The sequence below is a fragment of the Hippocampus zosterae genome, chromosome 11 (genome assembly GCF_025434085.1).
Source record: "Hippocampus zosterae strain Florida chromosome 11, ASM2543408v3, whole genome shotgun sequence".
Classification (NCBI taxonomy): Eukaryota; Metazoa; Chordata; class Actinopteri; order Syngnathiformes; family Syngnathidae; genus Hippocampus; species Hippocampus zosterae.
This window is the reverse complement of record NC_067461.1, coordinates 15726019-15752805: the sequence shown is the minus strand read 5'-3', so window position 1 is coordinate 15752805 and position 26787 is coordinate 15726019. Positions and strand designations below refer to the sequence as shown.

The 26787-nt window shown below is 41.9% G+C and overlaps 1 protein-coding gene across 3 annotated transcripts; it reads right to left on the bottom strand.

The window, feature by feature from the left end:
• Positions 1 to 501: 501 nt before the first annotated feature.
• smoc2 (SPARC related modular calcium binding 2) lies at positions 502 to 26714 on the bottom strand. 3 transcript variants are annotated; one of them, XM_052080091.1, is made up of 13 exons: positions 26265 to 26710; positions 19459 to 19621; positions 16040 to 16146; positions 15804 to 15903; positions 15265 to 15306; positions 11845 to 11925; positions 11081 to 11155; positions 9454 to 9640; positions 8296 to 8378; positions 4636 to 4735; positions 2464 to 2711; positions 2234 to 2271; positions 502 to 990 (listed from the first exon to the last, which is right to left on the bottom strand). In XM_052080091.1, the coding sequence occupies exons 1-13, from the start codon at positions 26337 to 26339 to the stop codon at positions 967 to 969; spliced, it is 1323 nt and encodes a 440-aa protein (XP_051936051.1). In that variant the 5' UTR covers positions 26340 to 26710; the 3' UTR covers positions 502 to 966. The 3 variants fall into 3 exon arrangements, 2 of the variants coding, with proteins under 2 accessions (XP_051936051.1, XP_051936052.1); XM_052080092.1 differs by having other exon boundaries at positions 11845 to 11892; positions 26265 to 26708; XR_007964772.1 differs by lacking the exons at positions 502 to 990; positions 2234 to 2271 and having other exon boundaries at positions 2592 to 2711; positions 8190 to 8378; positions 26265 to 26714.
• Positions 26715 to 26787: the final 73 nt, after the last annotated feature.

Sequence of the window (26787 nt, the reverse complement as noted above, 5' to 3'; positions counted from 1 at the left end):
TGCTGTGAGCTGACTGTTATTCTTCAAGAAGGAGTCCGTTCAACTACTTGCATGTACCGGTAAGTTAATCTTATGCAAATACACATTTTCGCGCACACACGCTGGGTCGTTCATCGTATTTTCAATGGGCACTTATTACTCGACTGGGATTGGTCCCTCCATCTATCATCACTTTACAATGGAAACCTATGATGAGCACAAAAATAACGACCGTCCATTTTTTCCAATTCTAAAATGTCGCCTTGGGGGATTTGGCAAGTTGTCGGAAAGTAGGATGATACACGACCTTTGCTATGTATGACTAACACTTGGCATCTTAGGACTGTGTCAACAAGGTGTTTTATTGAATAGAACACACATGGCAACAAAAAACATAGCAATTATGTTGCATACGTACGTACATAAATCAAGAAGTCTAATTGGATTCGATTTTAACACACACACACACACACACACGACATTATTTATTTAGCTGTCAGACAGAGACGTATAAGAACAAAATATATCTAAAACAGGTCTTTATTTCTAATAAACAAGAATACATAGGAATCTGTAGCATGTTTCTCATGGTTAGTGTTTGAAACAAGCTGCCATTAATGACACAGGAAAAAATACTACGTTCTAAATGAATAGGTGTCGTCTGCAAGAAAACTATCCACACATCAGATTTATAGTCATCAACACAAGAGGAAAAGTCCACATAGAAAGGGGCACAACATGAAACATCCAACATGACAACTTAGACACTCAAAGTACACATACATTGTATGTGCTAATAATTTTTGCTGGTCGGGACACAGAAAAAAGCTAACTAAAACATTCACAGATTCAGCAGTCTGTTTAAATACCTTATTTCTACAAAGTGAATTTACATTTTCCTTAAAGTACAAAGTGCAAATACTACGGTTTTTGTTTTTGCCGAATGGTGAGGGCAGAATGTTCATGTGGAAGCGGGATCCCTCTGTTTTAGCCTTGTTTCTTCGAGGGGTGCTGAGGAGAGCAAACAAGTCATATTAGTTAGGTGCATGTGTTTTTTTTGTACTAAGATTTGTTTGTACGCTCTCTCTACTTCTGACTAATCTGTCAACAATCTCTCAGATAGTTGTTGTCTTGTGAAAGAAATGTACTATATTGTATCTCTACAATCTGTCAGTTTTGTTATTTTTGGCAAAATGTGAAAACATTTTGGAACTGCCAGCCCTGTGCATCACGGCCGTCCAACCAGAAGTAGGCAGAGCGGGCCGTTTAGTAACCAAACAGTCCGCTGTCTGAGTCACTCGTCGTGGTGGTTATTATATAGTTTTCCCCTACCAGAGTGTGAATGCGCAAGTGCTATAATATCAATTGCCCATTGAGTGTGTGACGGAAAAATGACATATAAATCAGATGCATTATGATTACTATTTTTATAAAAACTGGCACGTACTGTAAAAAAATATAGTTATCCCACTGCCATGTATTGCAATCCGCAATACAGTAGTATACTGTTAAAATAAATAAAAGTGATGCTGTTTTATTTTGGTAATATACGAGTTCAAAATACAGCACTAGATTAGAATAGATGCATTTTAAAATAAAATACTGCCGTCTCTAATTTATTGTTGCTTTACAGAGAAATTCTTTACAGTGTGTGTTTATGCTAGGCGGTTCCATATAATTGCATTGCGTAAGCTTATTTAGCACAATACTAAGTTGATCCAACCGTAACCTTCAAGCGTAAAGGATACTGAAAAAAATAGTGTGTTGAATTTCCTGTTATTTTGTCAAGTGACTGACTACACACAATAGAGTCATCTGGATTGAGAACTTTTAGTAGACAATATTATTTTTAAGAAGATGTCGTCTACTTAGAAAATGTATCTAGATCCAGATGATTTTATTTCATGCAACCACTTCACCAAATAACATTTAGTACCGGTAAATTCAACACACCATTTTCTTCAGTGCAATGTAATGTTTGGTTAAAAAGAAATTCTTTTTTTTAAAATAAAAGATGAACATTCTTCATTGAAATAACAATATCTGATTGACAAACTATTGTCCTGAAGGTAATTTTTTTTGGTCTGCCCTCAAATGATTTGTGAAACTAATTTACACTGTATGTAAGGTAACTGAATGAATATAAAAAAATAACCAACTGTTGCTGGGAAGCCGAAAAAATGGTGAGGGTTAGTATAGTGTAGGGATTGGAAGGGGGGTGTGGGGGGGGGGGGCGAAGGAATAGTTGACTTACAAGTCTACTGGGAGATAAGCCTTCTCCTGTTTTGGCCCCTGAAAGACAGAGTGACAGGAACTTTAAATGGCATTTGTAAGGAGGAAATACTGAGGCTGGATTCACATCAAATCCTTCCGTCTACACAAAGTGCAAATTGACCCTTCCTTAACCTCCAGTCCCCTTGGTCACCGTTGCTAGGGCTATGAGGCTTATCACACTGAATTACGTGGCGGTATTTCTAAACTCACCTTCTTCCTTGGTCACCCCCAAGCAGCCCATCAGCTCCTGCAGGGACAGTGCTTTGTCATTGCTGATGTCGCAGTACTCCACAAACTTCTTGACACACTTCTTGGGCTTGGATTTTTTGCGCAGGAAGCGTTTGAATGGCTTGATCTCCTTCTTTCCAATGTCACCGCTGGAGTTTTTATCCAGCTGACCAAAATACCAGTGGACCACCCTCTCTTCTAGTGTGTGGTTGGGGTCAGGCTCCACCACCCTAGAAGATAAAATCAGCAGACTGGTATCAAGCATCCCACCTTTGCTAGCCAGCTATAAGGCAGTATTTACTTTGGGTCTTCACAGTGGAATCTTTAAAGTTGAGTTATAGAGAGTTGAGTTACCGAAAAATGTTCTGGTCGAACATCAATAAGTATAAGAATACGTCATCATGTGGCAAAAGAAGACATGCCCAGGTACTGCTCCACCTTCTGTTTTTCATTTGATTGTTGCATATTTATAACCTAGAAACATTTTTATTCAAATTTGTACTGTTATTTTGAATTTACAACCACATGAGCATTGTGAGCACATGAGTTAGGGAGAGATGTTCTGACATACGTACGAACTAATAATTCAGCTTCATAAGCGACCGAGGACCCTCTGTATAGGTACTAAAGGTTTTTGTTTCACCCTGCAATATATATTAAAAAAAAAAAAATCCTCTTCGCACCCCTCGGGTGGTGTCCGTCCCTCATTCAGCTCGGGTCCTCTACCAGAGGCCAGGAAGCTTGAGGGTTCTGCGCAGTATCCTTGCTGTTCCCAGCACTGCACATTTCTGGACTGAGATGTCCGATGTTGTTCCCGGGATCTGTTGCAACCACTCATCTAGTTTGGGGGTCACTGCCCCGAGTGCTCCGACCACCACAGGCACGACTGTCACCTTTACCTTCCAGGCTCTCTCCAGCTCCTCTCTGAGCCCTTGGTATTTCTCGAGTTTCTCATGTTCCTTCTTCCTGATGTTTCCATCACTTGGGACCGCTACATCCACTACAACGGCTTTCCTCTGCCCTTTATCTATGATCACGATATCTGGTTGGTTCGCCATTATCATCTTGTCAGTCTGGATCTGGAAGTCCTACAGGATCTTCGCTCTGTCATTCTCCACCACCTTCGGAGGTGTTTCCCATTTTGACCTTGGGGTTTCCAGTCCATACTCCGCACAGATGTTTCGGTAGACTATGCCAGCCACCTGGTTATGGCGTTCCATGTAGGCTTTCCCTGCCAGCATCTTACACCCTGCAGTTATGTGTTGGATCGTCTCAGGTGCCTCTTTGCACAACCTACACCTTGGGTCTTGTCTGGTGTGGTATATCTGGGCCTCGATGGCTCTGGTGCTCAAGGCCTGCTCCTGAGCAGCCAGGATGAGTGCCTCTGTGCTGTCCTTCAGGCCAGCCCTCTCTAGCCACTGATAGGACTTCTTGAGATCAGCCACTTCAGTTATGGTCCGGTGGTACATCCCGTGTAGGGGCTTGTCCTCCCATGATGGTCCCTCTTCCAGCGCCTCATCTTCTGTTCCCCATTATCTGAGACATTCTCTGAGTACGTCATCCGATGGAGCCTTCTCCTTGATGTATTCATGGAGCTTGGATGTTTCATCCTGGACAGTGGCTCTCACACTCACTAGTCCCCGGCCTCCTTCCTTTCGGCTTGCGTACAGTCTCAGGGTGCTGGATTTGGGATGGAACCCTCCATGCATGGTTAGGAGCTTTTGGGTCTTAACGTCCGTGGTCTGAATTTCTTCCTTTGGCCACCTTATTATTCCTGCAGGGTATCTGATCACTGGCAGGGCATAGCTGTTTATTGCCCGGGTCTTATTCTTGCCATTGAGCTGGCTTCTTAGGACTTGCCTCACTCGCTGGAGGTATTTTGCCGTAGCCGCTTTCCTTGTTGCCAGTTCGAGGTTGCCATTGGCTTGTGGTATACCAAGGTACTTGTAGCTGACATGAATGACATCCCGATGTCGCTGCTGTAGATCCTGGTTGTGTGGAATATATATATATATATATATGACATCTTTCAAAATCAGTTGATTGGTGTCTTGGAACAAGGCAGTTTTTCGAACTAAGAGGTTTCACTATCACTTATTTGATGAGAGCATGAAATTATATTGAGAAGGATTAAGTCATGAAAAAACAGCATACTTTCCGGCAGATGCTGGATCTGTGACAGCGTGAACCATGTCTGTCGACAGCGCATCAAGAACACTTGTCAGAAATTCAGTTTTCTTTGCACCGGGACAGCCTGGAAAACAAGGCAACTGGATAAGTGTGCAAGCTTGGAAATCATGCAGTGGATACAGAATCAGGTGCGTGGATCTCAACAAACACAGAAACGGATCCCCCTCATCAACAACATTCGAATGTGGAATGTTGCCATCATAGGTGGCCCAATAAATGTTTGGCGCAGGACGTCATGTAATAGGAAAGGTGGTTTTCGTGCATAAGACAGCAGAAGGGGAAAAAACAGAAAGGCATCTGTCACAGTTGTCTTTAAGATCTTCCCATAAAGTATCAGACCCTCATCTGGAGGAGGGAGAGGATACCTGCCAATCATTCAAGAGGCCCCTGAGTGGTTTTGACAGCTGGACACTGAAGATGTCCCTAAAAATTGGATGTATATGTCCACCTGAGACATCAGTAGACCAAACAGTCTGGAGTGAGCCAAGTACTGATGGAGATACTATGGAATCATGTCAAATGCCAACTAAGAAGAAACTCACAGGCTAATCCACAAAAATAACAAAAGGACAATCCTAACTGAAACCCCACCCCCCTCCCCCCACCCCCAGGAACAATTAAAATGGACCTGAGGTGGAATAACCCTAATGAGAGTAATTGGCCATATAGTTTAAAGAGTGAGGGCAATAGGTTATTGTGGAAGAGCTGAAGGCGGGAGAGTTCTAAAAAAAAAATCCTGGATTTTTCTTCAGACTCTCTTGTTTCTCACAGCCTGATTCCCCTCTGCTTTTCCTCTTCTACTCTTTTCACAGCTCAGGCCTGAGGGGCCAGTTTCTCCCGTGTTGGAGATAATAGCATGCTTTGGCCCTCTGTAACAGGTGGCGACTCAGCACCACGCCTCCTCTCACTTCTCCCGAATAGTGAGGCGACTTGGTCCTATAGGCTGGATAATACACATGCCCAAACTGTTCTTCTTTACACGCTGAGCATATTTGCATTCAAGGTCATTCAACCTCATGGCTCAAACCCAGCAAATTTTGTGACCTGCGCCTATTAGCCAAGAAAATGGTGCTGTTGTTGCAAATGCGTTGAGACACTCACACAATTACACTCTCAGAAGACAAAGTGTTTTTTTTTTTTTTGTGGCTTGGGAAAACAGTTTTACTTTCTATTGCTGCAGAAATAAAGTGCAGATCATCATTTAAAACTCTGCCTCTATTGGCAGCAGATGTCTGGCTACCACTACCTAAGGAGATGTCTTTCACATAAAATCTGAGTTTGTTTTTATGATTGTACCTTAATGCCCATGTTTGACAGTTCAAGTCAAGAAGGCATCAAATCATGAGATTATTTCTTGCGTCTGTTCCAATGCCTCCATTTATCAAGCTGCTGCGTGCTGCAAAAGGTTGGCCAACAAGTGCATGTGTATACCCATCCGTTGCTTTCAATGAAAAGCAATGTTATTTTACGGAACCACATGGGGCACAGTCCTGTCAGCACTCACATCAGCAGCTACCAGTGCTTGCCCAAAAAGTGTGGAGAGAAAGAAAGTCAAATACACTACTTTTCACTCCAACTCCTTTTTTTGCATCTCGCTCGATAAACCTTTCAACACCAGTGCTTCGACAGCGACTGGACTGAAGGCAACATTCGTAATCATGCCTGGTTTATACAGTAACCAGGTTTACAACCACTGACGCAATATCTTATAAAGGCAATAAGATGCGGGCGATTTATTTATTTATTTATTTATTTTACACTGCCCAGGTGTAGTTCAAAATGGGGGTTTGGTGCACGTTTTCTGTCGACCAGCATGAAGTATGTTCGTAAATGTTTTGCTTCATCTGATACAACAAATATACTTGAATTTTATGTCCTGTTTCGCAACGCTTCACACACAGTGGGGCTCATCTGGCAAACATCAACAAAGATGAGTAATATTTGCTGACGTATGTAGTTTTCATCAATGACAACCCGTAACACTCTTTGGCACTGCAACTCATGTGTGAGCAGAGCCAGAGTTGCACTGCTGCTAAAAAGCAGCACCTGTGACCAGTGTGCCTGTCTGGTCTGGAGCACGGCTGCATAAACACTTGAACCGGAGAAGAACAGTAGAAGCTCTGTGCATTCGCTTGTGGATTATTAACATGTTTACCAAACTACCCGGAAAAAAAAAATCGAGAGAGAAAGAAACCTACACAGTGCCAAACGCCTTAAACTATGATTTAGTTGTATACACCTAAAAGCTATAATTGCTGTACTTTGTCTGCAATTTATGTGGTGTATTGGAGGATACATTTAAATACAGCAAAATACTTTCCAATTTATGGAAAGCATAATGGAATCTGGCCAAACATAACAAATCATGATTGGAAGTGGTTGAGCGATAATGTTTATGCACAAGTCCATCAGTGAGAAGAGAACATTATCCTACATCAATTTGCATGCGCTCTCTGCTGTGCCTTATAATAGGGCATTTTCTGCAGTATACATATCTTATTATGGAGGATGAAAACTGTATACCCCCATGTGACACGGTGACATCTATGCAAGATAAAATGATCAACTATGTGGAGAACTTAAAAAAAAATCAATGAAAACTGACTATCTGACCTAAAAACAAGACATGTATATTTCAGAAACCTCATTGGCCTTTCCCAGATGACTGGAGGAGAGCCAAGGTATGCACGGGACAGTATACTACGGCCCGTAGGGCATATATAGACACAATCACAACAATATTAACAATCATTTACACTTCCGTTCACACCTCCAGTATGGACATTTTTGAGAATTTAATTAACCTAATTTGCATGTTTTCTGACAGTGGATGGAAGCTGAAGTATCATGAGAAAATCTATTTATTAATTTAGGGCAGATGTGGCATAAACCTTTTGATAAACATATTGAGTGGTGGTTTAATTATATTGTTAAGCACGCTGCAGCCCAACATGGGCCTTTCTACAGGAGTCAAAAGGCTGCTCTTGAGTACCTGTCATGCTAAATACTGGTTTCTAAATATGAACTACTTTCCACTCCAAGAAACCTTTATTTTAGCAAACAAAGTGAAAACTACTTATGAAATGGGTCTAAATATTAGGAGGAACACTCAAGTCTCGGGGTAAGGTTCATTGTAATGGGTTATCCATTGTGCACAGTTTTGTCAAACTTAGCAAGTAAGCCACCCTGATAATTTGCTCAAACCTCATACTCACCTTTAATTGCGTTATCTATGCTGCTGCCAAGATGTATATCGCTGCCTATTCCTGACATCCCATGATTCATTACCTCCAGCTCTCTCGCCTGCTGCTTCCCCTCATCTCCTATCTACCCTCATCCCGCTATCCTCCATCTCCACATGTCAGTGTCGATGAATCCCCACCAATCCGTCTGTGTCACGTGGCTAACTGACCATGGAAGGGCAGTATCTGGCAATCCTCAAGTCTTTATCAAGAACTTCCTTGACCAACACTGCTAATGATATCAGCAAACACACACACTTCCATTGTTATCACAACCTTGGGAGGGTGGCAGCAGTTGGAGCCCAATGACTGAAGAACTTCCCCATGTGGTCTGAGCAGAGAAGAAAAACAGAAACTGAGTCCATTCGCCTGCGAGGCGTACCTTGAAGATGTCTGCTTCTGTAATGGTCCTTTGGTTTAGTTGGGTGAGCCCTCGCGTTGCCATTGCACTTTGGCTGCTCATACCTTGGGCAAAAGAAACAAGTTAATCATATGGCATGTCACTCAATGTGAATCGGACCACAGAGGCAGTTTGCAGCAGTGAAATTTGCAATAAATCTATGAGATTAAAATAGTTGTGGAAAAACGGAGGCCCTGACACGCATCCAAATAGGGGAGGATGATTTGGCATCTGGTGTGAGGACAGTTAGGGTGACAAGGAAAAATTTAGAAGAAGAGAGGCTGACAGGGAGCGTGGGACACAAGTAAGATTTCACAGCTTCCCTTTGGAGAGCCAGAGCCCCACCCAGGCTGCTCTACTAGTGGGCCAAAAGCCGGCCTGGGACAAGTCAAGAGAAATGTCACAATCCATACTTCCGTGTGTGCTAATGTACTCCCTGGCCCTTTGCCTGGATACTTGTTAATCTGATAACAAGCCATGTGTACCAGTACCAAGTGCACCAGTGCCACACACTGCCAGTCTGAATGATGTCTCTCTCATCGCCCACAGAGATACTACATCAAGCAAGCGCAAAGGCAAGGAATGTTTTTCCCCATCATTGTTTGGTGGTGTCTCAGTTAGTTAACAGCATTACGCTAACAACACAACCAAATAAACCACAATTTAGTGAAAGGGTGCATGGCCGTATGGCGGGGGGTGGGGTGGGGGGGGGTTATCAATCCCCACCCCTCCAAGGTCGCTGAAAAATTTCAGAGGCTTGTCTGGTTGAATGGGCATCCACTTTTGATCAACGGGGGAAGAGGCAGCTGGGGGCAGCTGCCAGATTAATTTCATTTCCATTCAGTCCAATGAGAGATATACTTATACTTATATTACTTCAGTGCACAGATTACATCTGTGCACTGAAGTTCTGCTGTACAGCATATCCAAAACTGGGTTGAGGTTATAATCTGACTTTTGTAAGGAAGGGAGTTTCAGCCTGGGTTAAGTCATTAGACATAGTCAGGGCCTTAGCCATAAGAGTATCTAAATTAGTTCTTCACTCAATATAAAACAAAAAAAACCCAAACCAATGCAAAGCAAAGCAAAGAGGAATTCAGTTGTAACAATTCAGTCTGTTCTGAGGGCAATCTGTCGTACCTGGTGGAGGTACCAGGTATGGGCCGTCCAGTGTCCACCAGGACACACCAACAGTAGCCAGTAGAGGGATGGCACTGGACTGGCTTGTACAATCCGCCTTGGCCACAGTCTGGAACAAACACAGCGTCGTTTTTGTGCTGCTTTGCTTCCTCTTGAGCAGACTGTTGCTCCTGGTCACACGATGATGCTGGAGAGTGAGATCACAGTGGCATTACTTTCACACGAACAAACTTTCATGTAATTGCAGGTTCACTTGGACGCAAAGGGTTGTTCAAAGCATGAATTTAGTCTAAAGCCAAACCACATCTGGTTGACACAGTTTTAAACATAATTTAACAAAGTAAAACATAGAGTAAATAACTCTCTCGGTGCCAGTATTGGTGGAGAGAGGCTGTCAGAGTTGAGAAAGAGCGGCGGATGAGTGCTCAGAGACAGGGTGTGTAGACTCCTATATCAGCCCCCTGTGGCACTGTTTACGGACATTAATGGGCTAATGACACACAAGCACAGCACCCCATGCCACAAGTTAAGTAAATATTTAAAAAGTCAGCCATCCTCCATGGATTTATATGACAGCGAGGGAAACAGACAAGACAAATACTCAAGCCTTGGTGCACTGGGCCTTCACCTTCACACACCCACACGTCTTCACACCTAAGTGCAGTGCACTGTCTAGCTGCAGGGGTCTTTATTTACAGGTTCACATTTCCCAGAGAAAATGGAGTTCTTCGTTGTGTTTTATGCTTTCCGACAGAAATATCTGATTGTCTCAAACAGGATAAAAGATGGGTTTCTTGCAGATCCTGTCCCAGCAGGATCTCATCTGTTGTGAAGATATTCAAGAGACATGTAGCATTAAACTCAGGGATGCAAGCTGATCCTTTGCGGCCAAGCGAGTTCCATTTATTATTATTATTTTTTGCTGATTCCTTCAAAGATCGGAAACAACTGCAGGATTATGGACATCCCTTTTCGTTGTTTATTTTATTAAGAAATCTTTGCACACACAAAAGAGGCTGAATGAAACGCCTCCCTGCGGACTCTCTTCGCTCCAGTACCTCCATATGGGCTCTCTTTGTTGGGCTGTTTTTCCTTCTTTCTCCACTCAATACCCCAAAGAGTCCACGTTAATCAAAACCATCATTTCAGCATTTGTCATGCTTTTTTTATTGGTTTTAAATTATGATAATGGTATTCATACACAAATGCACTCATGCACGCTGGCTTTTCAGCCTAGATGAATGTTTTGTGCAGGACGAAACACAAATCCCCAAAGACCGAAAGGGTAACCGATCTGTGTGTTGAGATCGACGTGCAGCATGAGTCAAAGAACTGCATGGATCAAGCCAAAAAGAATAGGAGATCCTGTGTTTTTGCCATGTGCTGATAATTACGAATAGTCTGCAACAAAAAGAACCACAGGCCACCAGATCCCCAAAGCATTATGTACTCCCAACACCAAGATGTGCTGGCTTCACCCCCCCCCCCCCCCCAATCCTCATAAGTATTGAGAAACAGCCACAAACCACGATTGCACTCTAAAGTCTTCAGCAGGAAAACACAAAGCCTGCATTCAGTTGGGGTCTACAAACGCCCAATCATCATGGAAAAAAAAGCTCAAACTCACATGGTGCTCTAGTTCTATTGTTTTGCCGGCTGCGGACCTGCTCCGTCCACAGAGTGGGGTACTGGGAAATGATGTCTGAAAAAAATCCATGACAGCTTTATTAGCATCAATTGAAAACACAGTCATATATCATTGGAGCCAACTGCTTCCAAAAATCACAGACTGTAAAAATCACATCAAGGTTGTCTGATCTTAAATTGCAAAAAGTCAACTGCATTTGACAGAGATGGCTGGGAAATGGGAAAATTTGGGGTAGGTAAACTATGGACTGTGGCTGTGAGTGTCATTAAGTTAGATGATCGCGTCATGAGAATATGATACTTTCTTTAGACAATAAGATTTTGAAATAACTCAAATAACTTGGGGACTGCAGCAATTGAAACAGTAGTTTCACTGCTACTGATTTTTTTTTATTTTTGGGGGGGATGTGGAAGTTCCCACCTTCAGCAATAAAAATAATTTGATTTAATAATGTCGACCATAACCAATTAGCACTTGTTATATCAGTAGAGCACTAATAGCCATAAAAGCCGCCCATTTTCAAAACTGCTTGTTGAAGGGTGGCGGAGGAGTTTGATCCCCTCCCATTTGAGATAAGCCTGCATTTTTTGGCCAGAGGCCACCCTCTATCCATTGATCTATTTCCAACATTTGTTTACTCACTAGTAATATAAAATACTGTACATATGTAAACTACCAGTCACCCACTGAGTGTGATGATGGTTGATGAACAAGGGATGGATTAATGGGTGCTAGAGACTCACCTTCTTCATCCGCAGGGGGTTGTGGATCCACCACTAAGCCAGTCTCATCTGCATTCAGAATGGAGAATATTTGCAAAGAGACTACCATTACAAGCGTAAACTAGAAAAAAGCAATACATGACTTTGTGAGATTTGCACGTTGCCCGGTCAAGAAGGCTAGAGGCAGATACGCAAGTGGGAAAAAAGAGAGTGTGTGTATGATGCAGAGAGAGGAAAATTTCAGTCGGGGAAGAATAAAAGATAGTGGTCATATACTCCCATATGGATCATTGTTTCTAGAGACAACAAATCGTTGCTGTCCTGTTGAAAACATATATAAACAAAATGTAGCAAATGAATATAACGTGTCCAGTTGTCCTTGCTGTGCTTCTTATGTCAAGCATAAATAAAAGACAGAAGTGTTGAAGAAGTGCCAAGTCAGAGAGAGAGAAACAACAAACTGTGGGAGAATTCAGCTCAATGTTTGTTTGGTGTGTGTTTGTTTGATTTGTGCTAAGAACAGGACGGCGACAGAGGTTTGGAGTCTCTCGGGGTGAAGCCAAGGCCATAGGTGTGGTTAACCTCATTGTAGGTCACTTATTCTCCGAAGGTAAAGCTATTTGTGCGTGAGTCCGGACAACTCAAATGAATGGCTCCACAAACAAGGATTAAGGCTCAACGTTGTTCTTTTCAACAATGTCTTCTACATTGCAGGCACTTCTTTGCCATACCAGCCATTTATATTCTGTATTGGTGGATAAAACTACATTGTTGTGAACTGAAGCTTGGAGTGAGGGAATGAAATGTATTTAGGATTTGGATTTATGATAAACCACTAATAACCTATCTTGACTGTGCAGCCTTTTACATGGCTGGAACACCTCTTTTTACATCTGCCAGGAAACCCCTGAGCAATTTGTGGTCTTACAGCATTAGATTTACTGCTGTTTGCCAGTCATAAGCCGCATATTGTTTCCAGCATGTGAATGAATTTGTCAAATTAAGCACCAGAGAAGACTTTATGGTGAAGCATTTTGTGTTTTAATGATGCTTCAATGCCTTGACTATTAAAGTACTTCATGGAATGCTTTGGCATTAATGGGCTTCTGCGGGATGAACATATTGCTGCTATTACTGCTAGTTTCAGTGTGGACACACCACAAACGTACAGTTTATTCTGCTTTTTGACACACACTTTCCCAACTACTTCCTCCTTCAAATGTTGCGGTCCTGCTCAAAATAAATTACATTTTTGGTGAAAGCTCAGATGGACACCGTACCCAAAAGACAATTGCAGCCCCCTCAACAATTATATGCATACTTTGGTGCACTGACAAGGCTTAGGGTGAAGAGTAAGGTGTTAACTTTTCTTTGTATCGGAAAAATTCAGTACAACATAAATTATCAATTGAGGCTGTTGAGATAGGAGGACAAACATTTTTAACATTTTTCAATGCTGTAAAAATATGTCGGATATATATTACATTTCAACATTTCTGTCAATGAAGATTTGCGTTATAGCCTACGACACATGTTTCTATTAGCAGGGCGGAATGCCAGGCAGATGGCTGTTGTAAGAAGAAACTGTGTTTCATGTCCAATTCACCAACGTAACTGGCAAAGAATTGCAATCTGAAGGACCGAGGGAAGCATTTTAAAACGGTAAGTCAGTCAAAAGGCAAAAGTGCGTCCCGTGCCTCATTCATCTTAGCCTCGGTTATGGCTGTTGCTCATTATGGCATGTGTGTGTAAAGTATGCGTGCGAGTGTGGTCACGGGTCAATTGCGGCAGGCTAGTTGATCGAAAAATAGAGCTTTGGTCAAAAAGGTTTCGGCCCCCCTGCTCTACAGGATGCATTGCAGGGGGAAAAAAAATTAATCGGGAAGGCTCATTGTATATTTGTAACCAACTTAGTCATTTTGATAGTAGGCTAATATAGCTAATGTAGATACATACTGTACAGCGTGTGTTGCCTTCTTTCTGAGGCTTTTAATTTGTTGCGGTTTCAGACACATTTGTTTTTCTTTTTTTTGGTCCAATATGGCTCTTTCAACATTCAACTGGGTTAAATCAACATCATGGTTAAAAATAATATTTTTAAAAAATCATCATCAACATTATCTGAAAACATCTTTGCTCATAATGTTTCACTTAGTTAACAGACTGATTGTATATCAGCCTTCGGGCCCTCTCAGGTTGATGAAGTAGTGGCAAGCCTTAACAGGCGACCAAAGCTGCACGACAAAGACACAGACAAACAGACGCATGCACGTACATGTTTTGAAAGGCGTACACGTGCACATTACACTGTAAATGATGGTCTATTTAGCAGAGGTGGGTGAAAGTCACATATGCGCAAGTCACAAGTAAGTCTCAAGTCGCGCCCTACAGATCTCAAGCAAGAAACAAGTCACTGTGGGGGTGGGGGTGGGGGATCAAGGAAGTCAAGTTGAGTCACGTCATTACTTGGTTCAAGCACATCCTAAGAAAAGCCAGAAAATCTTGTGTTATGTGTTGGAGTGATAATATTGTTTCCGGCCCACTGATTATATAACAAAAAGTACATTGTCTCTAAATGAACATTTCCATCTCTAAACAACTTCATAAAATGAATGTCTACACCTCAATTATTTAGAAGAATGCTTGTTAATTTTTCATGTTAACATTATATGAGTTGCACACTGTTAATGTGGTGATAAGTACTGAAATATGCTGAATGTGGGAGTAAACATGTATAATTGGCAGATTTAAACACTACATATTGATGCCTCTACTTAAATAACGATTGGTGTACATAATTTCAAGTGCTCTATTGGCTTCTCAATTAAATGCAGAACTGACACAAAGCATTTGTCCAGCTAATGGTGAGCTAAACAATTGAGCAAACATATCTAGCCTAGGGTCACAGAGTTTACGGGCGTCAGAGGGACGAAAGGAAACGTTAGTGATGGTTTTTCTTATCTTTACGTTAAAAAATAATAATCTGAATGTTTTAATGCGTGGGGATTTTACCGTATTTTAAAATATGAATGGTTAACTCTCCAAAAAGAGCTAACCTAAAAAAACATGGTGAGTAAGTGCATTCTTGGTGAGTTAAAACTAAGGATGGATGAGAAGGTGAGTCTCCTGAGAATGTAGAAAATCTGCAAATAAGACATGTCTTTGTTTAAATTGAGGTTAAACCCGGAGGGGAAAAAAACAACAACAAAACCTTGACAACCGGGATGGCGCTATACCCGGACTAAGGAATGCTGTAGCTCCGTCAGAAATCTGTGTAGTTCCAAGTAAGCACCTCCAGCATTTTATTTGATATCCCAAAATATATTTATAAAGTATTTTCACAGTGCCCCTCTGTATCGGTCAAGCCCCATTTTAACCCGGGGAGAGACAAAACATTCTGCAGTCATGCCTGCTTGGCAATGTCTACAAATGACTTCTCACCTTTTCCTGGTTCTCTTGTGGTAGCTCGCTCTTGTTTTGACCCTAAAAAGCAAAACCTTGAATTCAATTAAATACTTCCAAACATTCGTCAACAGGCACCATTGCACAATAACTAAACCACAGTAAAAGGTAATGATACAGCACAGTATAGTGCCGTATTGTCTTGAAATTGCATGCCAATGATCGGCAGTTGCCTTAAATTTCACAAGAAATGAAACATAGTAAAGGAGTAATTAGTAGGAGAAGTGGGGGTTGATTTAAATCACCATTTCAAAGCTGCAATTATGCCTTGGCAGGATTTGACCCAGAATTGTTTGGGCCACCGTAATGACAAGTATGGTGGCCTTTCAGGGTAAAAGGGCTCCATTAAAAGTATGGAACTTGTTACGACAATACAATGTTTAAATTAAGATTGATCGCTGAAGGTGTGGCATCAGGTGAGTTATCTTTTTTTGTTTATTAGTGTATTTATAATTGCTTTGCTGACTTTGGTCGCTGGCCATCTCTTTTTTGGGGGGGGGGGCGGAAGTTGTGCCCACCTTGACATCGAGGCTTTTTATTAGCCACAGCGGAGCCACTTATCGGTCGGCCATTGGGAGTTACGCACCAACAGTATCCGGTGTAGCTGTGACACTGTACCTGTCAAGCAGTTAACACACAAATAGCAAGTTTTTGCGATTAGATTATAGCGGGTTCAATAAAGATGCTGGAATGTGAATAAAAACTAGACAGCAACCACTGCTCACATCCGAAAAGGTCACATTTATTTTGTTACCTCACTGTATGTGCCATCGGGGTTGCATACTGGTACAAAGACCTGAGGGAAAAGCTTCTTGGCCTGCTGCTCCGTGTACTTCTTCTCTGCTACGCATCTGGATGTATCTGAGGAAAACCACAAATCACCACAATCAACGACACATCACAGAGAGCCATGGTGCGACCCACAGCTCGATTACTTTCTCATGCCGCGCAGCTGCAGGCCCAGTTTTCTCAAAAAGTCAAGATGCTGAATAACATGCATAATGATGAAATTAAAAAATGAAACAAAGGGTGTTGCAAGAAGGGGGGCTAATATTTCAAGACATTTCAGAAGCAGCATATCACATGGTTGTGTGGCTGGGATTAGAACCAACACTTCTTCTCGTCTTATTAGGAGCACACCAGGCTGGTCTGAGTGGTGCCTGATGGTAAAGTCATTACGGAAGGAGACGTCTTGTGGTGCATCTACAGTGCATTCCAGTCAATGGAGAAAAGGGCTGACAATGCAAAAGGAAAAGCTAAACCTTCCTCAGTCTGTCCCTTGCCATCTCATCATGTACCCAGTTCAAAGGTTGTAAATAGAAATGCACATTTGCAAGTGTTTACTTGTGTCCTTTAGGGCAGTGATTTACAACCAGTGTGCCGGGGCACATTAGTGTGCCGTAAGAGCGCTAACTGTTTCCTGCGGAAAATGATTAAATTTGACTTAATTGGTGAGAAAATAATTTATTAATAACAAATAATATGTCTTTGTCCATCTATCTATGACAGTAACGTATAGTGACAGAAAGAACAAATAGATGATCTTCTATTAGATGGTCAGTTTAATAAAAAGTATTAAACTGACATATGCATATGGTATCGTCTTTTGGTGAGAATTTTGTTTGGCGGTGTGCCGTGCGATTATTTTAAACTTAAAAAATGTACCTTGGCTCAATAAAGATTGGGAATCACTGCTTTTTGGAGCCCAAGCCCAATCATATCAAAAATTACATGGAGAAAACTATAAATCCACATAATGCCATAGTTTTTTTAAAAATGAGCTGGAAAATTTAACTTTGTGTCTTGCAATGCAATTGCCATCAAAGTAATTACACAGATAAGGAAATGAAGGTGGGATCAAATTTCAAAAACTGCCCAAAAATATAATTTTTTAATTTACTATCGGTCGGTCGAAAGGTCGGATCAGCTATACTTCCTAGCTGATGATGACTAGCCCAGTTTGAACCCTGCCTCTCGCCCAGTCAGCTGGGATAGACTTCAGCTGACCCACGAGCCTGAAGAGGATAAGCGGTAGAGAAAATGGATGGATGAATCACGCTTCCCTGCAAAAATAGCCAATGCACACCTAATAGAACTAATGAGTGTCAAAGACAACAGCGGGTACAGGGACAGGTAGATCACATGTGTCAAATTCAAGGCCCGAGAGCCAGAGCCAGCTTGATACATTATTTTATGTGGCCCACGAAAGTAAAACATGTGTCTCCACTTGAGACACTCATATGATAATTAATAATATTGAGATTGTGCAAGAATTCTCTGGTACACTTTTTACAATAACTCAAAAAATAACTGGATACATTACTATGCTTGACTTCAAAAGTGTGAGTAATATATCAATTTGTGGTGTATTATGTAACAATAAGAGCTTTGGTTTCAGTGTCATAACGGCCCTCCAAGGGAAGCCCGAAGTACAAAGTGGCCTGCGACAAAAATGATTTTGACACCCTGCTGGAGAGAAAGCAGTAAGTGTGCAGTGCATTCGGACACTTGTAAGATCAGTGGTACCTTTATTATATATTGGCCATCCACTTCTGTTAAACATCATTTTGACTGGGGTTTTACATGAGCTAGAGATTATCTCAGCTGACTTTGGGCAAGAGACAGGCCACACCCAGGACTCATCACGATGTGGACGAACTCCACACCGGAAAGCCAGAGCCCAGACAGCTATGAGGGTGATATGCTAACCACATCGTCCAGCATGCTTCCCCACTTCCTATAAATGTCTGAACATTATTTGTTTGAACAGGTCAACAATAAAAGGTATCAAATATACAGTAATTAATATTATTGCGAATAATGATTTCAATGGCATAAAAACAGTTATGACTTCAACTCATCTTCATGGCCAATTGCACCATCTGTTTAAACTCTCAGTGTAGCATCAATGGCAACTTGGAGTGACACACAGTGCCCGTCTGTCTGGCAGGTTCGTAGGCCTTCAAAACAATGACTCACTCAACGCTTGAAAAATGTACCCATTTGGTCACACGGCTGAAAGTTATTGGCTTGGCTTACGCATCCAATATGGATCATCCAATTGACGCACAAAGTGGAGCGTGCTAGTTTTTCTTTGTCTTGCGTGTCTGCATGGGTGTCACTGCCACTGGTGAAGGGAAAGGTGACGTAGACAAACTGGGAAATAAGGAGCTATGCAGTTAGATTTACTGGAAAATCTCAAAACCTTCATCCTTCTGCGAGAGCTTAAAAGGGTGTCGTGGAAAAAATGATAGGACCCTTGATTCATTCCAGCTCAGTTATAGAAAACAAATTCTAACTATCTTTGTGCTTTGAGACCAGATGAGCCCCCTGTCTCATTTCGGCTTTGAATGTGAATGCAGCTCCTGCTCCTTTCACCCCTGACATCCAGAAGCAGAGGGGGGTCCAAACTCTAAGAGACTCAAAGTTTTTGACACATACAATACGACTTTCATGGACTTTCGTCCCTTTCAGCTTCCTAGCTGGAATCCTCTATTCTGTGTGCCGGGACGGTCCTCTACATCCAGATGTCTGCTCAGAGATGTTGCCATAGAGACCCAGCGAGGCCAAACAATTTGGGGAAAACGCTGCTCGATCAAACAAGACCTTCCTTTATCTCAAAAACCACGTTCTTATGGTACTGCACCAGAAAGCACAATTAACTAGCAGGATAATATGGGTGGCGCAACATTGGGGAGCTTCAGTTCCTCCTGAGCAGCAATGAGGGTTTCTGTGGGAATGCTCCAACGCTACTGCTTTTGTCCTGATTGGCCAGTTCTATATTCATTACGGACACAACATTAAGAGTCATACACCAACAAGCTGCAGCCCCCCCCCCCCCCCCCCACACACACAAATTGATCAACTAAACGATTTTAAGAGGTGTCTCCAACAAAGCAGATCTGAAACTTTTAACCACACATACAGTATTGTGCACATTATGTCACATGCTGTACACAGTATGTTAACAGACGCAGAAAAATAAAGCAAAGTGAGCCCATAAAGCAGGCAGCAAAGCCTCCCACACACTCTCACAATGTCAACCCCACTTGTCCTCCCAGCACTCAAAGAATCAATTATGCTGAAATGAATTTAACCCAGAAGTTTCTCCTGTGACCCCGTCCGTGCATTTGAGAGCATCAGGTGGTGATGAAGCGTGACTCATGACCTGACCTTTGCATGGCCCTCGGATGACCTCCAGCTGGGGGTCGCGGCACTTGGCTCGAAGGAACTCGCAGCGAGATGTGAAGGTCCTGCCGTCCGAGGCGCACAAGGGTTTGCGAGGAGCTCTGCTACATTCCATGTCGCACTCCTTATCCTGATCCACCCGCAGGAACTGTCGCAAGGAGAAAATAGATAACCCGAGGAAACTGTTGCAAGATGTTTTATTTCTGGGAATCAGCAAGCGTTACATCAAAAGATTTCCAAACTATTAAATTAAACTCTGAAAGGACTTTAGATGTGGGAGTTTTTACAAACAGATTAAAATGGGATTTGTGGTTAACTTGATATATTTGAGAAATTATATTCTGAGCTGTCAGGCAGGGAGGTTGGCTGACAATATGTGGACCGCATTTTGCCATTCGTTTGCCTCGCTGTGTGAGAAAAAATGGTTCTTCTTTCAGGTTAGTTGTGTTGATTATTTCTCCAAATCAGCAAAGATGAAGTTTTCCTTTCAGAAGTATCCAAATATGCAAACAGTGTGACTTTGTATTTTACTTTGATGTTTGTGAGCACATATGCCTCGGAGGTCACACATTCAAATGTGTAGTGTTAGCATGTTGTTCTCGTGCCTGCGTGGGTTTGCTTCGGGTACTCCGGTTTCCTCCCACAATCCAAAAACATACATGGTAATTTAAGTGAACACTATAAATTGTCCATAGCAGTAAATGCCACTCTGAATGACTTCATGAAATTTGAATTTGAATGAATTTCATTTGAATGAAAGTCAAGTCTGACTTGACTTGACTTGACTTGACTTGACTTGACTTGAATGGATGAATGTCTATTTGTGCCCTGCAATTGGCTGGTGACCAGTTCAGGGACCAGATTTCTCGCCCAAAATCTGCAGGGTTAGGCTTTGGTTAATCCATTGAGCTCATGAAAACAACATAAAATGCATGGATGCATGTTTGTGACATGTGGTGTATAATCGGGACTTTTACTTATCAAGATTGCACGTATTCCGCTCCTTGTTTAGCACAAGAAGTAGCACGAGACCACCATATCCAATTCATTGAATTGGAACACTAATTCTTACTGATACTGTGAGTACTTATAGTACCGGTGCATAATAGATTTAGTGTGTGAGTAGGTGTCATGGAGCATATCTTTCCAAATATTCAAACATCGTTTAGACACGCATCGTCTACGGTATTAATAGTGGTGGTAGTCACTCATATTATAAGATTTCTAAAATGATTTTAGATACTTGGCCAAAAGACACAAACAAGTCATCTGAGGCAATGTCAACTCCTGGAGAAAATACAACTCAATGTCTATGCCAACACCTGCACCTGGAGTCGCTCCCGAGGATGTTTTACTGAGCTATGAAAAGAGAAACATGACAACACAGACTCTTGGCTGAACGCATCGGATCACCTGTGTCAATGCCACCATTGTATCAACCACCGTGGTATGAAAACCCCCTGGCCAAGCCACACAATAGGGCGGCGGTGGTGAAGGGGGTGGCAACCAAGGGTGACTGCTACAATGACTGAAGAGACAGTGGATGATAGAGTGGTTCAGTCAAACATATGTCAGGGATCTTTGTGTTGCGACAGTGTGAGAGTTTCATAAAGTTAACGTGATTCATCTTCTCCAAAGGAGTTATGACGTGAGTTAAGGCAGGGAGAAACAACATGCAGGAAACTGGTTTCAGGCATATTCCTTGATAGGTTTCTGCTTGCCATAAGTCTGCTTTTATGAAGTAAATATTTGCATACAAAAGTACTTTTCTATTTTGTTGGGTTTAAAACGGAAGCAATTAGATGTGTACAATACATTCTTTCAGTCATTCTTTGTACAGAGGGGTTCTCGTGTCTTAAATTGATCGAGAAGTTCCAAAAGAGCATGGCACGGCATGGAGCCAGAACAAATGACACACACAAGCCTGAAGAGGGCGGGATGAACAGCAATAAAACAAATTTGTTGCGTCTGATCTCTTCAAAATCAATTGAGGGATGGTGTTTGGTGGCAGCCTCCTGTGTTTAGACGAGCAAGGCTGCAGGGCTGCAATGCACCTGGAAGGGGGTTGGCAAGGAGGGAGGGGGCAATGTCGCCTTGGGCTGGGAGTGTGGGGGATGCAGGTGGGGGTAGAGCCCATCCTGTCAACCTGGGTCATAAATCCTCCCAGAATGGAGAGGCCCGTGGACACACAACGGAAGAGGAGTTGTTATTGAAGTGATCGAATTAAAATGTTCCAAAACAATTTTTTTTTTTAGCCCTAGAGAAATATACTTGTGTTCCTTTTTTTTCAAAGCAAAAAAATCATCAGTAGTCAACGAAATTAACTCATTCAGTACCGGCCAATTCTAGGCCCCCCCCTTTTTTTTACCCTAAGTCTTGGAAAAATTGAAAAAAAAAGTATCTGGGGTTGAACGTGTGGAGTGAAAAGAGTTAATACTAATGATAAAGAACAGGCGAGGCGTTTGCTTCATGAGAACACATGACTCGGCACTCATCTGTCATCCAATACAGAGAGAACCAGCTTTTCTTCATTGTTAGCAATAACCAAAAAAAAGTCACTACTGTACTTCATTGGGAGAAAAGAACCGGGTGTGACTGGTAGGGTGGCTTTACATTACTACAGCTGTTCCAGGCCTCCGTGTACACCTGCACATTCTTGTGCAATAATTCCCAACCACTGTGCCATTGCACAGCGTGCAGTGAGAGATCATCAGGTGTGCTATAGGAAATGATCCTATTTCACTTAAATATACCCGATTTTTCTTCAATCAGCTATATTTCAGCACGAATCATTTTTGTGACTTTTGGGTTGGGCGCCATGAGATTTTTGTAATATAAAATTCATCCACAACAAGAAGAAGCACATTGTTAAAGTGTAACTAGCAATTGCAAGTTGCTTTCAGTATAGATGGCCAGTATAATTAATAAAAATTGCTTGATGGAAGATTAAAAAATTCTGTTGATGGAATTGATTTTTGATTAATCACTGTCTTCAAGGGGAAGTCAACCCCCAAATTTTCCTTACAAAAATATGTTGTATGCAGACGCACGGGTCTAAATTCGGCATCCTAAATAATATTGCGTATCTGGAACATGAGTTAAGCAGTAAAATCCACCTGGTTTTGTCCATCTCAGGGGGCGGCCATTTTGCCACTTGCTATTGTCTGAAAATGACATCAAGGGAAGCTCAGGACTCAGGTAATAACCAATCGCTCATCTCTTTTTGAGTTTGGTCATGTGAGACAGGCTGAGCCATTATTGCACATTACTTCTGCTGCCAGCTAGTTATTAGCAGCTAAACTGCTCAAATTTTCATGCTTTCTACTTCAACACTGGGGTGCTACTTTTCGAAATGATTCAACAGGTTTGTTGTACTGTACTGTATTACCTTACTCTACGACTTAATGTACTCCATGTCGGTCGGGAGATACGGCTGCACAATCCATGTTAATGAACGTCTCTTGTTAAAATGGCTTCATCTTCGGACCAAGTCATGGTTGCCCATCAGCTGCGAATTTAGTGGCACGTCAAGGCATTATTACAATTACTTTCTGCTTCTTCCTTGATTTATTGGCAGATTTTGTATACTTCAACTTGCAAACCAAAGTTAGAAGTAAAAGCTGGGGTCTAATTGGCTGTAGTCGAGCACATTTCCGCCACGTCTGATGGATTAAATATACTCACAGCTCGCAGCAGAAAAATAATATGAGATTTCTGGACACATTTTGTGCCTTTCATCTTGGAAGAAGAACATTTTATTTGTTTTCATACAGACATTTGTCCTGCAACTACAGTTGAGAACCAGTCATCGAAGAAACAACATGATGAACAAAAAAGAATAATAAAAGCAACGAGTGATTCATTGTCTCTTAATTTCCCCATAGTTGATCAAGAAAATAAAGTGAAATGTCCTTTCCCAAATTTAAGTACATTGAAAGTAAGAAAAAACATTTTCTCAAAGGTATGCACAGTTAAAGTGAGACTAATAACATTGTTTTCCATCTTTTAACTCATTGAGTACCAGCCAATTTTAGACCACGTCTGAAATGACGTTTAGAAACGTCTTTGGGAGTGAATGAGTTTTTAACAGAATACTACATTCAATATATCCTAGTTACACAATGGTGATTTTATAGTTCACTATCAACTGGTACATATCTTAAGCTTTTTGTGCATGTTTAAAAAGGTGGTCAAACGTTGCACAACCAGTTTCACTCACAATTATTATCTATTTGGTAGTCCACATTCATCTTTTTTTCCCCATCCTAACCAACAGGTAAGGCAGACAGGTCAAGAAGAGAGTTTCTGCCTGGGCTCAGCCCTAAAAACAAACAACAAAAAACTGGTTTATTTCCAGCCATGCTATGATGGTGGGCTACAAGCCTTTCCACAACTTTTGCTGGACACCCTTTTGCCTGTTCAACACCACGATTGTCATTATCTCCCCATGCCAGCCAACAGCCTGACAGCCCAAACAGATTCATTCAGCAAAGTAGCGTCCCCCTTTGGGCCCACTGACCAACACACAGCAAAGCGCCAAGTGTCTTTGAGTTTATGATAAAGCGTCTCAAAACAGCAATGAGAACCCATTGAGGCATGAAATCCACCACCCAGAATCATGCTCAATGTTTAAAACACAGAGATAAATATCCTTCAGAGACATTTCCTCCCATATGAACTTTTATTAAAGTGGCTCTTCAGATACAGATTTTTTTGTGCATTTGCCCAGTGATGATGGATGAGTGAAGCAGAACTATGCGGTTTCTCATTCCATCACCTCATGCATCAACACGAGAGTATGAAAGATTAACTTGAAGTTAGGCAGCACAGCTTCTTACGATTCATAATTAAATTCTTATTCATACTACGGTATACTTTCATTAACAGCTTTAAACGTAACACAATGTCACGAATGAATTTACAGAATTGCACAAATAATTTTCTTGTCCACATCCACATTACTTGATAACACACTTTCTCTAGGTTCTCACTTATTTGATAATGTCACATTTATTTTCATTAACAGTCTTACAAGTTGCCTTTTCCATCTACTACAATAGTACCAACAGATGGTAGAATATCAAGCGAGTCAAGAAAGGGCAAGACAGGTGGGGTGTCCAAGACCAACCAGCATAAAAATCAAATCCAATTATCTCTCCCGAGCTCTGCAGCATTGTGGTCATGAATGGCGTATGGAGGAGGCGAGACTCCAGCAGTGAGCATATTGTAGGCTCATCAGGGTCTTTCGGATTCGGGGGCCCTATGCTTCCAATGGCCTGAGAGGCCCCTCACACCACCGCCTCACGGGGTCAATGGGGTCCCCAGCTGAGAGTCGAGGTAAACGTGTTAAATGGCCTTGGCGGGAGTTTCCTGCGTGGTCGGTCGGATGCTACGATTAGTCATTAGTTTCAGTAGTGGAGAAGGTAGAAAGTGACAGCCATTAACAAGGCCGCTAACTCAATCACAGAAAAAAGGCATTTAATTGCTGTGAAAGATTCTCAAAAGAAAGAGTGATGGTGAAGAAAGGCGTCTGTTCATCACATGACGGTAAGGAAAAAAAAAGTCTCTTGGGGCAGGTCCACGATTTAATGAAATCATGAGGACCAATGGAGCCCATATGTTTGAGAACCATTCAAGGTTTGAAGAAAGAACAGCTGGGTTAATGTGCCCACATCTCCTCACACACTATTTCATGCCAACAACCATGGAAAATGTTGTTCTCATGAAAATCTCAGTCAAACGTCCCATAGGTCTACCCTCTTGTTTGACCTCAAATATGCACAAAGTAGCGCATGGAAGCCTTTTCAGGAAACCAACCAGCCTCTCATGTGTCATTCAAACAATATACCATTAATCACCGGCAGAGAACAAATCCAGTTTGCCATGTGCTATTCTAATAAAAAGCAAGTGAAGGACCGCAATGGGGAAGTTTGAGACAGACCTGTTATGAAAATATTTTTTATTCACATAGCAGAGCCTGGTACACGTGATAGATGATGCAGTGTGAACAAAATAAATACAATTAAGAAGAGCATCTGCTCATGTAACACTTCCTCCCACATTCCACAGCTCCACTGTGTCATCAGGAAAGAGCATTTCCGACCCTTCACCTACAGGTTAACAACTCATGGTCATTTGTTTCCAATTGGATATTAAGGCATTTTGGCCCAGAACATAAATAATGGTGCCTGGGGGGGGGGGGGGGGGGGGGGCTGTCGTATCAACGTGTAAATCAGGAAAGCTCCTGACACTGCACATTCCACCCTGCTCCTGTAGTTGCACTTGATAATGACCATGGTTTTTATTTCATTATAATTTCATCAGACTGTAATACAGCAGTAGAGCAGTTTTAGAAAAATCGACAAGAGCCATGCTGTCATACTGTTATAAAACAATACCATGTGCTTTGATTAAGCACACGTATGCAAACAAAGAGCTCTTTTCCAAAACGTCAGGAACGTCAAATCATTAAAATGAAAAGAAATATAAAATACAATGCTGTCAAATAGAGCAAAATCATTTTTTCAATGGGACAATACAGACATTTTAAAAAATTAAATCAATGTCATTTTCTTTAGAACAGTCCCAATGGCGTTTTGCAAAAGAGCACCCTAAACTGAATGAGGGCGAATGGTCATCGATAGACAAAACACCATTTGGATGGTGTCAGGCGGGTAAATGCACCACAAGCAATTAACAAGGCTGCCCATTGTGAACTGGTGTCAAAGCCTTAAGAGTTACTCCACCTTAACTCCACACATGTGTACATTTGAAGCAGTCAGTTGTCCTACCGTGAGAGCGGAGAACTTTTGAGCGTGTGCCGCACTCAGCAGACAGAAGAAGACCATCAGAGGACAGACGCGCATCCTGGCGCAATTTGGCAACGTCGTTCAAATTACGCTCAGAGCAAAAGCACACCTGTGCAACACCAAAGTAAAATTTAAATAAGATAAACAAGAAATTACAAAAAATAAAATAAAAGATAAAAAACGTAGAGATAGACAAAGTGGTGTTGAAAAATATTTGTATTTCCTCCAAAAGCAACAAAAAAAAAAACACAGGCACTGGTTTGTTGACACCAAAGCTCCTTGGTTTCGTCTGCACCACCGTTTGTAAGAGCAACTCCCCTAATTTCACTCAATGTGATAAAACTCCGTATCCCTGACCCCTTTTCCCTCAGCGTGTCTTCCACTTCTCCTCCTACGACTCCGACTTTTTTTTCCCGCCGTACATCCCCTCCCTCAACACTTCGCAGACAGACGCAGCACCTCCAGTTGGGAAGGGGAGGGTGGGTGACACCAAATCTGGAGCAAA

Excerpts from the sequence above, each read along its gene's own strand:
- smoc2 (XM_052080091.1), bottom strand. The coding sequence starts at position 26,339 with ATGCGCGTCTGTCCTCTGATGGTCTTCTTCTGTCTGCTGAGTGCGGCA. Across the intron at positions 15,904-16,039 it reads CCGATGGCACATACAGTGAG|GTACAGTGTCACAGCTACAC; the intron begins GTAACAAAATAA and ends ACTGCTTGACAG. Across the intron at positions 991-2,233 it reads GCTTATCTCCCAGTAGACTT|CACCCCTCGAAGAAACAAGG; the intron begins GTAAGTCAACTA and ends TGCTCTCCTCAG.